This window comes from Sinohyriopsis cumingii, chromosome 1, assembly GCF_028554795.1.
Source record: "Sinohyriopsis cumingii isolate HCF-2022 chromosome 1, ASM2855479v2, whole genome shotgun sequence".
NCBI lineage: Eukaryota > Metazoa > Mollusca > Bivalvia > Unionida > Unionidae > Sinohyriopsis > Sinohyriopsis cumingii.
The window spans coordinates 36547259-36562161 of record NC_142961.1 but is presented as its reverse complement, the minus strand read 5'-3'; the positions used below and the strand labels follow the sequence as shown (position 1 = coordinate 36562161).

General features: G+C 34.4%; 1 protein-coding gene across 1 annotated transcript in view; it reads right to left on the bottom strand.

Annotated features, from left to right (window-relative positions):
• LOC149806709 (phospholipid phosphatase 1-like) overlaps positions 1-13717 on the bottom strand; it is a 30234-nt gene extending 16517 nt beyond the window's left edge. The window contains exon 1 of the mRNA XM_089956775.1: positions 13489-13717. Within this exon, the coding sequence (XP_089812901.1) occupies positions 13489-13570 (82 nt within the window). The 5' untranslated portion in view covers positions 13571-13717. The remainder of the gene's footprint in view (positions 1-13488) is intronic.
• Positions 13718-14903: the final 1186 nt, after the last annotated feature.

Genomic DNA, 14903 nt, shown 5'->3' with positions numbered 1-14903 from the left:
AAGCTCGCGCTCTGATTTTGGAATCGTTCTACACAATATAAAACTCCAAAGAACGTCCGACAGGGGGATTACAGAATGGACGCAAGTGATCATAAATATCAGGCGCTCTAACAACTCATTTGTTTCAACCCACAATGCCATTTTGGCTGACAAAAATTTGCTATCGTTGCTCTTACAGATGGTGTAAGCATTGAATTATTAGGGTTTACTGACTTTAACACTCAAGACTACATTTTGAGAAAAGGAAAAGCTCTCTCCCTCCCTCCCCCACCCCCCGTCTCTCTCGGAAGGCATACTAACGATGGATTATGTTCTTGCACTATGCTCTCAGGAAATCCGTGTTAGTGACATTTCAAACTTTGTCCCACTTTCAAGATAATAACAGGAACATGTTTGAATATGTGCATCAATGACACAGAAAACAAGAGATCATATGTGATCTACACATTTCATTCTTTCAACGATCTATTTTTTTTCTTTTTATCGAAATCAATATGCTTGTTCATGCATTCATAATTCCTATTGGCATACATAACCTTCCAGGAAGTTTCGGATTTTTCTTTCATTTACGCAAAAAGGTTTTCTTTATTGTCTATATTTTGTGTGGTAAAATGCATCCTCCATTTACGAAGGTCATGTTTACTTCTTTTAACCGTCGATTCTGACCTCGTATATGAATTTCTTTCATGGTCAGTCTGGTAGGTAAGCACATTTTGGAGAAGCAATCGTTTGATTGTATAAATCGTCATTTCAAAATGGAAATTATACCTAAAACGTAGCAAAGAAATTGGTCAAATTTAAATGCTAAGATAGTGAAATACGCAGTTCACGATCTGCAAATACAAATCAGTGAATGCAAAGAAAATAAATATCGATAATTAAAAACAAGATATTCTGTTAGGTTAAAGTTAGTTTTACAAAAATGTAACGCTACAATTAAGAGCAAATTGCCAGACCTTGCGATATAAATAGACGAGAGGGCCAGTTCCGCGAGTGCGTTGCCCATGACGAAAATTGACAGACAGTATGAGGCGCCGTAGCGGACAAAAGCTGGTCCAATCAGAACGTTGCCTTTGAAATTTGAATGTCGTATGTCCAGAATTCCAATTTCACCTGTTGTATCAAAAATGCTCGTCCATAAAGTTCCATTTTCTATGTCGAGATTTTAGATTGTATCTGTTGAATTAAACAGTATTGTTTCAAAGTTATATTTTCTATGTCGAGAATTCCTAGTTTACGTATTGTTTCAAAGAGTCTGTGTTAAAAGTTCCATTTCATATGTTGAATATTTAGATTTCATCCGTTGAGTTACACGGCTGTAGTTGAAATTTTAATGTAATATGTCGAGAGTTTCAATTTAACATGTTGAATCACATTGAATGTGCTGAAAGTTCCATTTCGTATGTTGAGTTTTCAGTTTGTATCTGTTGAAGTACACAGCGGTGATTGGACATTTTATTGTGCTTGTCAGAATTGTTATCTTAATATGCTGAAATGATGTGTTGGTGTTACAAGTAACATTACACAATGTTCACTTTAACAATTCCAAATAAACATAGAGTATTAAGATACATCATTCGTGTATTGAATTATGAGGCTGCATTACATTTCATGCCTTTACAGTTTGAAAGTTACCATTCACAGGTCGGGAATTAATATGAATTTTTAGCTAGAGGTCACTCTCGTGAAGGAACCGCTTGTCGTTGCTGTGAGATTCGACAGACGAAATCTAAATACTCGCCATATGAAATGGAACTCTCATCAGAAACAGTTACATTCAACGTGTGAATTAGGAATTCTCAGCATGTGATATTAAAATTACAACCACCGCTGTGGGGCCCCGAGTGGCCGAGTGGTCTAAAGCGCTCTTCGTTACGGATCACTGCCATCTCACCTCTGTCTGCGGCGGTTCGAGTCTAAGATTCAGCCAATGTGGGCATGTGAGAAAGCTTGTCAGTAGCTTCTCGTGGGTCGGTGGTTCTTTCCAGGGTTTTCCGGGTTCTTCCTCCACCATTAATACTGGCCGCCATGTATAGCCTATCGTGCTGAAAAATGGCGTTAAACCCCACAACAACAACAACAACAACAACCACCGCTGTGTAATTCAAAATACACACTGTAAAACGTCGATATAGGAAATAGAACTTTAAACCTTTACTATGTAATTCATAATATAAAATCTAAAATCTCGATCTAGAAAATGGAACTTTAAGGACATGCAAACTGATCCAACACGTGATATTGGATTTGTCGACATACGACATCGAAATTTCAACTGCAGCGTTCTCATGGACCAGCTTTTGTCCGCTATAGCGCCTCATAAGACAGTTTTGAAACATTGTGTAGGGACAAATATAATGAAACTAAAAGAACGAATACGTTTGTTACTCAGAACTACGCGAATAGTGTATATAATTTAGCTAATGGAAAACATCAAGGGGTTTTAATTTCCGTGCCAATCTGAAAGCAAGGCTGTAGAAATTAAAGCACATGATAATTTGCTTTCTTTACTGTTGTTCCTTCTTACGTAATTAAAGACAATGGGAAATGTTATGTAGAACAATCACTTGCAAGTAATACAATTCACAATTGTGATAAAAGACTATTATCGTGAAACTGACATATTTATTATAACAGTAATGCCATATATGACGTAAATATAATATGAATACAAATATAACATCAATTATACTGTAAAATAGACTTTTGAGCCCTGAAGAAAATCTCTTCTATTCCTAACCTTAAATTGAACAGGATGTAATTGTCGATCTTGGTATGTCGAATACCTATCAACATCTTTTTATTAATAGACTAACTTGTTTTAAATGCATTTAAATTTAGAAATTTTTTTTTAACAAGAATGTTTCCCATATCATTTAGATTACTATTACAAACATAAAATATAATTATACCACAAATAAACAATATCCCTCACGAATAGACTAAAGGCCTGAAATCGCCTTGTTTTGTTTCTAATGAACGTTATGAGTAAGGTTTCGCTCTGAACGTCTGAAAATGGTTACATCAAATATTTTAAATTTTCTGCTAGGTACGCTATTTGTCTCTTGTTTCGTGTCTATAATTGTTTCTGGACACCCACTCCTTTCTTCAGACATTTTATAGCTTGATAAAACATCTTGTCAAAAACATGGCTCACACTTTGTATAATCATCTATATCCCATTGCATTTTACAAGTTGAATATAAAACTGTGAAACTAATTTCTTATTTTCCTCCCAAAAGTATGCATTTAATATTTTATTATTATTTTGTCAGTGTGAACAATGCATCTCTGTGATAGTTGTCGTCGCTTTTAAGTCGAGCCAAAATGCAAATGACACAGACCAAAATATTTTGTCACATAATGCACAGGCAGATATGGGTTTTGCTACGAGTCATCAGTAATAGAAACAACATAGATCCTGATCTACCTGCGCATTATGCCGTTGGCAGTTAGACTGGACTTATAAGCAAGTATTTACGGTATGCATGTAGTTGCACAGGTGCACATGAATTAATTCATTACAACACGCTTAATCTAATGCGAAAGTTCTTTTAAATATTAATCAAATATTGCTCTCTTTAAATATAGATGACATACTTGAACTAACACTAAAAGATCATAATGATGGTTGTCAAGTCATCTAAGGAAGATTTAAGAAATGACAAATGTATGAATATCTATTTCAATCTCTTAGTCTGTTCACATGTTTGGGTTTCTGCTCCTACCGTATATACTCTCATATAAAACAGGTTCAATGCAAGCAGCATAGACCCTAGTTTGCCGTCACATAATGGGCCGGGAGGAACAGGATCTACCTTGTTCTACTGATCACTCCTAACAAAAAGCACTGGCGTTATGTGAATATATACAGAACGTTATGTGAGTATCTGCTGTACGTTATGTAAGTATCTGTTGTACGTTATGTGAGTATCTGCAGTACGTAATGTGAGTATCTACAGTACGTTATGTGAGTATCTGCAGTACGTTATATCTGCAGTACGTTATGTAAGTATCTGCAGTACGTAATGTGAGTATCTGCACTACGTTATGTAAGTATCTGCTGTACGTTATGTGAGTATCTGCAGTACGTAATGTGAGTATCTGCTGTACGTTATGTGAGTATCTGCTGTACGTTATGTAAGTATCTGCTGTACGTTATGTGAGTATCTGCAGTACGTTATGTGAGTATCTGCACTACGTTATGTAAATATCTGCTGTACGTTATGTGAGTATCTGCTGTACGTTATGTGAGTATCTGCAGTATGTAATGTGAGTATCTGCTGTACGTTATGTGAGTATCTGCTGTACGTTATGTGAGTATCTGCAGTACGTTATGTAAGTATCTGCTGTATGTTATGTAAGTATCTGCAGTACGTTATGTGAGTATCTGCAGTACGTAATGTGAGTATCTGCAGTACGTTATGTGAGTATCTGCAATACGTTATATCTGCAGTACGTTATGTAAGTATCTGCAGTACGTAATGTGAGTATCTGCACTACGTTATGTAAGTATCTGCTGTACGTTATGTGAGTATCTGCAGTACGTAATGTGAGTATCTGCTGTACGTTATGTGAGTATCTGCTGTACGTTATGTAAGTATCTGCTGTACGTTATGTGAGTATCTGCAGTACGTTATGTGAGTATCTGCACTACGTTATGTAAATATCTGCTGTACGTTATGTGAGTATCTGCTGTACGTTATGTGAGTATCTGCAGTATGTAATGTGAGTATCTGCTGTACGTTATGTGAGTATCTGCTGTACGTTATGTGAGTATCTGCAGTACGTTATGTAAGTATCTGCTGTACGTTATGTGAGTATCTGCAGTACGTTATGTGAGTATCTGCACTACGTTATGTAAATATCTGCTGTACGTTATGTGAGTATCTGCAGTACGTTATGTGAGTATCTGCAGTACGTAATGTGAGTATCTGCTGTACGTTATGTGAGTATCTGCAGTACGTTATGTAAGTATCTGCTGTATGTTATGTAAGTATCTGCAGTACGTTATGTGAGTATCTGCAGTATGTAATGTGAGTATCTGCTGTACGTTATGTGAGTATCTGCTGTACGTTATGTGAGTATCTGCAGTACGTTATGTAAGTATCTGCTGTATGTTATGTAAGTATCTGCAGTACGTTATGTGAGTATCTGCAGTACGTAATGTGAGTATCTGCAGTACGTTATGTAAGCATCTGTTGTATGTAATGTGAGTACGTAATGAGAGTATCTGCTGTACGTTATGTGAGTATCTGCTGTACGTTATGTGAGTATCTGCAGTACGTTATGTAAGCATCTGTTGTACGTTATGTGAGTATCTGCAGTACGTAATGTGAGTATCTGCAGTATGTAATGTGAGTACGTAATGAGAGTATCTGCTGTACGTTATGTGAGTATCTGCTGTACGTTATGTGAGTATATACAGCATAAATGCAATGCCAGTTGTTTGATGGCGACATGAATACCCGAGCTACCTTCACATGCTGTGATATTCAAGATGTGCTGTAACTAAAACTTTTGGATCAGACATTTGTGGTCACTCACCTTTACATTAACTGTTTGTTTGAAAATACGGTGGTGGTTTGTATAAGCGCATATCTGGATGGTTGATAAGATATCGAGTTCTGCAAGCATTTTATCTCTTACAAGAAGTTTGAATGAAATTACAGTTCTTAATACGTGAGAGATCTGGATATTTGTAACAGTTGGTGTCATTATCAAGCTCGTTATTTCCTAGGCAATGGTGTCATTATCAGTCTAGTTATTTCCTAGGCCTTGGTGTCATAAATCATGCCTGTAATATCTGATAGCGTGAGGAAAAATCTCTTTGATGTTTGGACCATCTCAAATCTAAAATTATCATTTAAGGAGTTTCATTGCTCCCAGAATAATACATTTCTTGAGCTAATATTGTTTCTACTTATGAACAAAATGATCCTTATATGGGCTTTCTACCTTCCAAATATTCATTGTAAACCTGAATTAAAAAAAAAAAGGCATACTGGCGATATAAAACAACCTGGAATAGATTTCATACGAGTGAAATATGGCACCATGGGGCGATAGTAACAGCCCTTTCAAACCCTACATAACCTCACAGTATTCTCTTTTTACCTAAATATGGTTAAATATAATGAATACAACAAAATAAATAAATAAAGAATAGTAAATGAATATACTTTAATTTAAATATATTAAAAAAATAAAAGTATATATATATATATATATATATATATATATATATATATATATATATATATATATATATATATATATATATATATATATATATATATATATATATATATATAAATAAATAAATAAATATATATATATATATATATATATATATATATATATATATATATATATATATATATATATATATATATATATATATATATATATATATATATATATATATATATATATATATAATAATATTTGTTTATAATGTATTCACTGGGTTGAAGATTAATTTATGTGAAAATATGACATTAATTAGTAAAAGGAGATTAAATAAATGAAAAGGGATATACTGAAAAAGGTTTGACTGTGAATATTTATTTATTCTAGTTTCTTTTAATTCAAGTACCGGGGAAGGAGTGTTAAGATAAACATATATAACCAAAAGATTTTGCCCCAAAGATGGTCCATTCACTTTAATACTGCAAAATCGCCAAATCAACAGCAAAGCACGAAAACGTTGCATTGTTTTCATGTACCCTTTACTGATAAGTAATTATGCAGAATTTATGTCAACTCTATGCGCCATTTGTAGTTGTGCAATATTTTCGCATCTAGCTTTTACATCCAGGATATGATTTCAACAACAGCGAACATAAATGTAATTTTTTCTCACATTACCTACAAGAAATGCTGGGCAAAGGTAATAATAATAATAATAATGATAATAATAATAATAATAATAATAATGATAATAATAATAATAGTAATAATAATAATAATAATAATAATAATAATAAGAAGAAGAAGAAGAAGAAGAAGAAGAAGAAGAAGGAGAGTGTGTGAGTGTGTGTGATTTGTAGCATGATGTACCACCCAGTCACATTATCTTGACACCAGGTCGACCAATCATTACAATAACCACTTAATGATGAGTGCCTAACAAGTCAGCTGTTAGTACCATTTTTATAAGTCTTTGGTATGACTCAGCCGGGGTTCGAACCCGCGACCTCCCGCATCCGTGGTGAACGCTCTGACCACTTGGCCACCGGAGCGGGAAGAAGAAGCAGAAGGATAAGAAAATACTGAGGTTGAATAAACTAATTAAAAAAGAAAACGGTAGGTTAAATAAAAAATAAAGCATTTTCTTTCAGCTAAACTCGCCATGTCTTTGCATCTGCAGCATCTAACATTTCTTTCTGTGGTTGCTTTTATTATTCGTCCATCTGTGATTTGACTTGTTGAGTAACATTTCGAAGGACTGGGCAGTGTCCGGTAGAGTGGTCATTTCTGTCCATGAACTCTTGTAAGAAGAAGTCTCATTCATTCGACTCCCGCCTTTACATCTGTGTATGGTCCTTCTTTGGTACTATGGTTTCAGTTCCACTTAACATACCCATTGTAGTCTTTTAAGTTTTTCTGTCAAAGGTAATCGACGATAGGTAGTTCTTTGAAGTCCTGTTTTAAAGCATGCATGGGTCGGTACGATGTGAGTATCTCCGAATACGTTTTCTTATTATAGGGTTATATAGGTAATATTTTGTTACGAAACTGATGTTGTTCTTGATAGTCCTAATTTTGTATCTAAAAGGATTGCTTTCGTCAACGTATTTTGCTTTTATATAGCCAAATATATTATTTTGCTATTTATATAAGCTTTATAAATTACCCTTTCGAGTTCTTTGGGTGATCGTCCCCTCATTTGAGTAGATACGCTTTATGAAGATACATAGGTCGAACGGAAGTTTCCTATTACGTATTTAGGATGACAGATCATAGGTTAAGTAATACCGATGGTAATCTATCATATGGCAATACAAGTCAGTGTATTTGTTTCCATCTTGTAATATATATAGATATCGGGTATCAGGAATGTAATACACATACCTGATTACTTCAAAGTGAATAATATCATGGTGCCATGTTAGCTGACCCAAATGTTTGTTGGAGTTGCTTCTTTGATTGTATCCATTTACTCACCAAGCCATTAATAAATATACAGCAGCTTAGTGTTTCTAGGGTGTTCCACTCAGTTGTTTCATGCTTTAGTCCCCCATAAATATGTTGACATATGATATTGCCCACTGGTCTACCACCGACTTTAAGATAATGCTGGTTATTAAATGCGAAGTTATTCATGTTCCAAAAACGGTTCTAAAGCCCGAATTTTATTTTGTACGAGGCGAAGGGTCGAGATGGAGGTCGCACGCACACCACGGAAGCTAATATGCTTTCGACATGTGGTATGTCTGCATCAAGTAACTATTTACCAATAAGGGCATGAATAACGGGCAGATTCATTAGAGGGGTTTTCCTGTTTAAATTCTGTGTTGTGTCCGAATAGAATTATGTTGTTGTTGTACAAAAGCAGAGGGGTGTTAGTCGATGCAATTCCGATAGTTGTTCCGTGGAGTTGTTGTTGCGAGAGGTGATGGGTATACTGGCTTTAACTGCTTTGAGAATTTTGGAAGCAGTTAAAAACGGAAGGATCTCAGGTCAGAAGGAACCAATTAGCCAATCGTCTTATCATCTATGTGTGTGGCATCATGCATATCCTTAGGTATATTTGGTTTATTACATTAGATTTCGTATATTTTGTCTTGGACCCATTATTAGGATGCAAGAACGTGGTCCGAGATTTAAACTCAAGACTCATTAACTAGTAAAGCTAATTGGTGCATAATATTTAACTGAACGAAATGGGACATCACTATTAACATAATTTTAAGTCATTTCTTCACAATCAGAGTAACATCCCTTACCCACCTGTATTGAACTGTGCATTACCCAATGCCCATAATGCCATTTTTCAGCACATGATAAGCTACACTTAGTGGGAAGAAACACTGACCTGCGCTAAACTGCTGGCAAACTTTCTCACATACAGTAGAAGTGAGAGGGATAAAGGCCCATTTATTTTGCCACAGAAAACAATTTTGATGTCAGATGCCTTCATCTTCCTTTCACCCTACGGCCCGCATTAGCCATGAAGTATAAGCCCAATTTGTTTTAAATTATAGAAACACACACACACACACACACACACACACAGAAAATTAAATAATTTATTTCCATCGAATAAAAGTTGGAAATGTAAAAAGAACTTATACTACAGTGAATTAAATCCCAGATAGTCCTAAAAGTTCTATTACAATTCCAAAAGTTTCGAGTATTCCGAATGAAATCCATTGGTGTTCCGAATGAATTTCAATGTTGAATGTGCTGATGTACCGATAGCCTGGAATATGATCCATCAACAGAATTTTCAGCTCTTTTTTATGTATCTCCCAAATATTGGTTTGGTGAAAGTGAAGAACATGCTGCTCGACTGCACCACACTGTCAGAAATTTTTCTCGCGTTAGTTCGTTTAAGGCACGTTATGATGATACAGTACAACAATAAATCATTAGATCATGGACTTTTGAGGAAATGCGGTTTATGTTACATGTTTCGACCATATGTATCAAGGAATTTATAGTTGTTTAGTTTATATTTCGTTTTATATACATCTTAGAGACTGTTCACTTCTTATATTTAATCTTTAAGTAGCCAATGTTTAGCTTTATTAAAACGGTCTAATTTATCTGAAGTTTTTGGAATTAAAAAAAAATATTTTAGAGCTTTACTTTAAAAGTTAGCAGCATATTACCAATATTATGCCGAGTTGTCGTAGACATGTTCTGATATACATAGACACTATTTAGGTGCATGTTTGTAAATTACAATTAAAAAGTCTATTTGCCTTGACGTCTTTTGGAGGAATCCAGGGTGAATGTGTATTTAGATGAAAGTTAATTACTGGGTCTGCCACTCATGAATACTTTTATGCACGAATAAGTTCCATCATGTTGTTGTTATTTTGGTGGAGGAGGGTATGAGCTTACTCCAAAGAATGTAATGGCTGGTGTGTACAGGTACATAGCTCGAAAACCTGGATTTGATACTCAGGATATATATATATATATATATATATATATATATATATATATATATATATATATATATATATATATATATATATATTGCTGACAGTGTGGCTATCAGAATGCATTTACATGCAAATTAAAATATGCGAGAGAGAGAGAGAGAGAGAGAGAGAGAGAGAGAGAGACTAACAATGAGACCATATTATTTAAGCATGCGTAGCACAGGTTGTAGGAAAGATAATTCCGTATCTTTCGTGACCTTCAACCTTTAACATATCAAATGGCAATTTACTAAATTTTCAAAAACCTGCTTGAGTTCAGTGACAGTATCATTTTGATTCCTGCAAATTTCTCTTCAGTTGTGCATATTTTCTTATTATTTAATAAGATAAAACATAATTCACATTCATCGCTTCAGTTCTTAGATATACTCAGATCTGTACAGAAGTGGGTTTTAAGCTCACGCTTTCTCAATGGGTTTGTGTTATAAAGCCTGTGTACGTTACACTGCTGTTAAGTGTCTACTTGGAAGGTGTGTGTGATTTGTATTTTTAACGTAGCTTTAACAATTTTTCAGTCATATAGCTACGATGTCTGCAGTGTGGCAGTTTATAGTGATGTCTAGCACTGGGGCATCATGTTGCTACGTTAAAAATCCAAATCACACACACATCAAATTATTTGGATTTCAGGATTCATTTTCCCTGGAAATACTAGTGCTCCAAATTAATTCTTGGACAAAGACATTTATCGAAATTAATACAGAATTTAAAATAAAAAAACTGGAACGTTAATTTTTTTGTGATTAACAAAGAACTGTTGACACATCAGTACGACGCTAATCACAGCATACGTCATTGCCTTCCATTTTAGATTTCATCGGGGTTCGAACTCAGTTTCATTAGGACTTTTTATTGCTAGAACTTTTTGTTTTCAATATTTGGATTATTTTTGGATTTGATTCGTAAAACCGTAAGTTCGTAAAACCGTAAGTTCTTTTATTCATTTCTCCCTTCTTTTTCTTGGGAAATAAATTATTCGTTAAATGTTTCAAACCTTGTTGTTTTCACCCTTTTCCTGTTACTTTTGTAAGAGCGTAAACACGTAACCACACACACACACACACACACACACACACACACACATATATATTGCAAGAGACGATCTTAACGTGGAACGTGTATACTTCGACCAACAAATAGCTTGGATAATACAAAGTATATAAATATCTTAAAGTTTGGATTTTCTTTGAATAAGATACCTTTCATCCTGATTTGATTGACGAAGATTCTTCTGAGGTCTGCAAGATGTACATTGACCATGAAAGGTAGTTCGTGTTACTGAATACCAAAGCATAAACCTGACCGACCCTACTGTTATATATTCCTGATATTGTTTTTATGGAATAAGGATGCACCCCCTCTCCATAAATTTCTAAATATAAATTTATATGAAAAACGTACTTATAACTTAGAAAAGAGATAAGAAAGTGTCATAATTGAATCTATTGTAATTATCCCTGGGATTGACATATCATTAATACAAATTACTACATATAAATTTAAAAAACAATTACGCAACATCCTTTTTGAGTCTAGGGAAAGAAGGGACTGTTATGAGTATCAGATAATTTACTCGATAAATATAATTCTTTTTCCCCTTCTTAAATTTAAGTATACAATCGATAATATCTTACATAACAGGTACGTGCGTGTTGTTTGTCAGTGAAGAGGCTCAAGCAGGAAAATCACACACACACACACACACACACACACACACACACTTCTATGGATCAAGATGACAAAGAACCATTTAACTCTCAAATCCAATTTCCATTTTCTAGTAATGATGAATTGTTTATTATATTGATTAAAACACATAAAAATTAATACAAAAGGAATAAATAGACATGGAAGAAAAGAAGAGAAAAGAAACAAACGAACAACTAATGAAGAAAGGCTGTACATTTATGATACAAATGATACTCATTGCTTGCCTCCGAAAATGTACTGATCATACATACATACGTACATACATACTGTTCAAAAACTTTGCCCGCGCCCTTGACAGTACCCTTTACCTACATTTCAAGCGGCAACAACGGTCTTCAACAGTAACATAAAACCAACACAAAAACACAGTAATTTCAAACTCACGTTACTGGTCTGCTTATAAAGCTGGCGCACGAATGTCGTAACTGATCCCGATCAACACCCGACGTACACAGAACATGATGCAACGCGGGGTTAATAAAGTTTATTTGTAGAAAGCATCAGTAACTAACCATATACAAAATATAACAAATTAAATGAATGATATTATCTATCCGACTTAACTACAGGCAGTCAAGTGTTGTTGTTGTTTTAGTGTAACTCCATTTCTGAGCCCTAGATATATATATGTATACATGGCGGACAGTATAACTGGTGGAGGAAGAACACGGAGGAAACCCCAGTACAAACCCCCGACCCACGGGAAGCTACTGGCACCTTTCCCACATGCCAACATTGGCACAGTTAATCGTGAAGTCATATCAATGTGCACTGTTCAGATGGATCGTTATGGTCATTGTCCATTTAGCCTTAACATTCAACAACATTTATACGTAAGGCACGCCTATACGTTATACTCTGTTTTGATTTTAAAAATAATAAGTATTATAATAAAATACTCAGATACCTGTTAATATATACATATATTTATCTCCGAAAATATATCATTCATCTTTTTGTAAAGAATCGTTTTTGCTAATATTTTTTATTAATAATGTCATTTTGGATGTCACGCGTGTGGTCTTTGTCCCGAATGCTGTTTCATATTTACTTCATTTTGACTGTAACACTGTTTTAGGGATTATAGTATCTTTATCATTGCAACAAACAAGTGCTATTTAACGTGCTTATGATTTTATACAATCTATATGCAAACATTGTCGTTTCACATTTAATATGATAGAAAAGTTGCAACAAAAAACCCCAACAATAAATAAACAAAAACCCCAAAAAACAAGAAAAAAATATTGAATTGTTCCGAGTGTGAAATTAGAATATCAGCTTATGAAAATTGGTCAGGAGACTATTTAGGTGAAATCATACACTTACGTACATGATTCATGTATACTTGCATTGTAATGTAGATTAGATTGGATAGGTTACATGGCTATCTATCTATCAAGCTAATTTGCTAGCTTGCTAGATAGCTAGATAGGTACTAAGGTAGATATATAGATTGATAGATAGATCTATATATAGATAGATAGATAGGTAGGTAGGTAGATAGTAGATAGGTAGATAGATAGATAGATAGATAGATAGATAGATAGGCAGATAGATTCCAATCATCGATACATAAAATACATATATGAAAACTTACTTGCTAGCCAAATGATAATGTCCACGGCTAACTGAACATTTAAGAAATATGGAGCTGTCTTTTTCCTGACGCAGCCTTTCATTTTGCCTGCCTATATTCTTCAGGTTAAGTTCAGTTTTCTGTAGGGAGCAATGGCCTAGAACTTTAAGCATTATATTACAAGAAAGAGAAAACGTCAGTTATTATTTTGGAGACATTACTATGGTGCATCTTCCGATCACAGCATGAATCTAAGAAAGGGATACCTTGCCCGATATATTTATATACGCTGACAACCATGACGCTGCTGACTTGTAATCTTATACATCCAAATAAATACTGTATGTTTCCGAATAATTAAAAAGGCCCAGTTATTAAAATATAATTCCATCTCTATGAACAAATCTAGTGTATGCCTGAGAGAGAGAGAGAGAGAGAGAGGGAGAGAGAGAGAGAGAGATTTTCCTATGACAAGAATAATTATCCAATTTCAGTTTGAATTTTGCATATATTTAACAACTAACTAAGAACAAAGAAAACAATATTTGTTGGTTCTTTGGTATAATTAAAAGAGGTCAGATACATAACTATAAAATTATGCTCTTTATTAACTACAACCATGACATTGTTTTAATACTACTACTACTACTAATTATTGTTATTATCATTATTATTAATATTATTGCATATATATATACTTTGTAGTATGGTTCAAATCAGCATTAACCAAGAAATGTGAAATCCAGATGAAAGAAATGGTAATTCGAGATCAAAGAGTTTCACCTACAACGCGTCGTTTGTGAGTATCAAAGAAATTGTTCAGAAAACTAAGGATCAAGTTCAGTTGTGCCCCACGTTAACTTTGGGAGGAGATAGAAACTTAGTATTGGATGGAATCTTTTGAGTTGTTTTACCTTATTGTTCTTTTCCAATGGCATTCGGTCAACGTTAATCTGTAGATTTTCAGTAAAATCGCATTTCACAGTTAAGTTATTGTTTTCTAATGCCCCATATGACGATATTCAAACAACGACGACGACAACAACAACAACAAGAAACAAAAACATGAAAAAATAGAAGCCTACGCTAAAAGTCAGTTTAAAATTCCACCAAAAATACCGACATGTATATCAAGAAATGTTGAATACCAAACGCCGTTAGCGCCCTGCAAATGTTGCCTTTAGTGACAATTTTGTCCTAAACCGTATCAAGCAAGGAGACAAATCACCTTGCATATGTAAATACATCTTTTTCTAACAGGATACCATTATCGCAAGCGATGTGCATGCACGATGCAAGCAGTTTTGAGCCGGGTACCAGTGCATTCTCTCAGTGACACAAATGGGAGGGCAAGAATTTCAGTAATCAAGAGCGTTGATTTGATTGGTCAGTAAAACTAACGTACTGAAAGAAAGCTAACTGAGCTAGGCATTTTC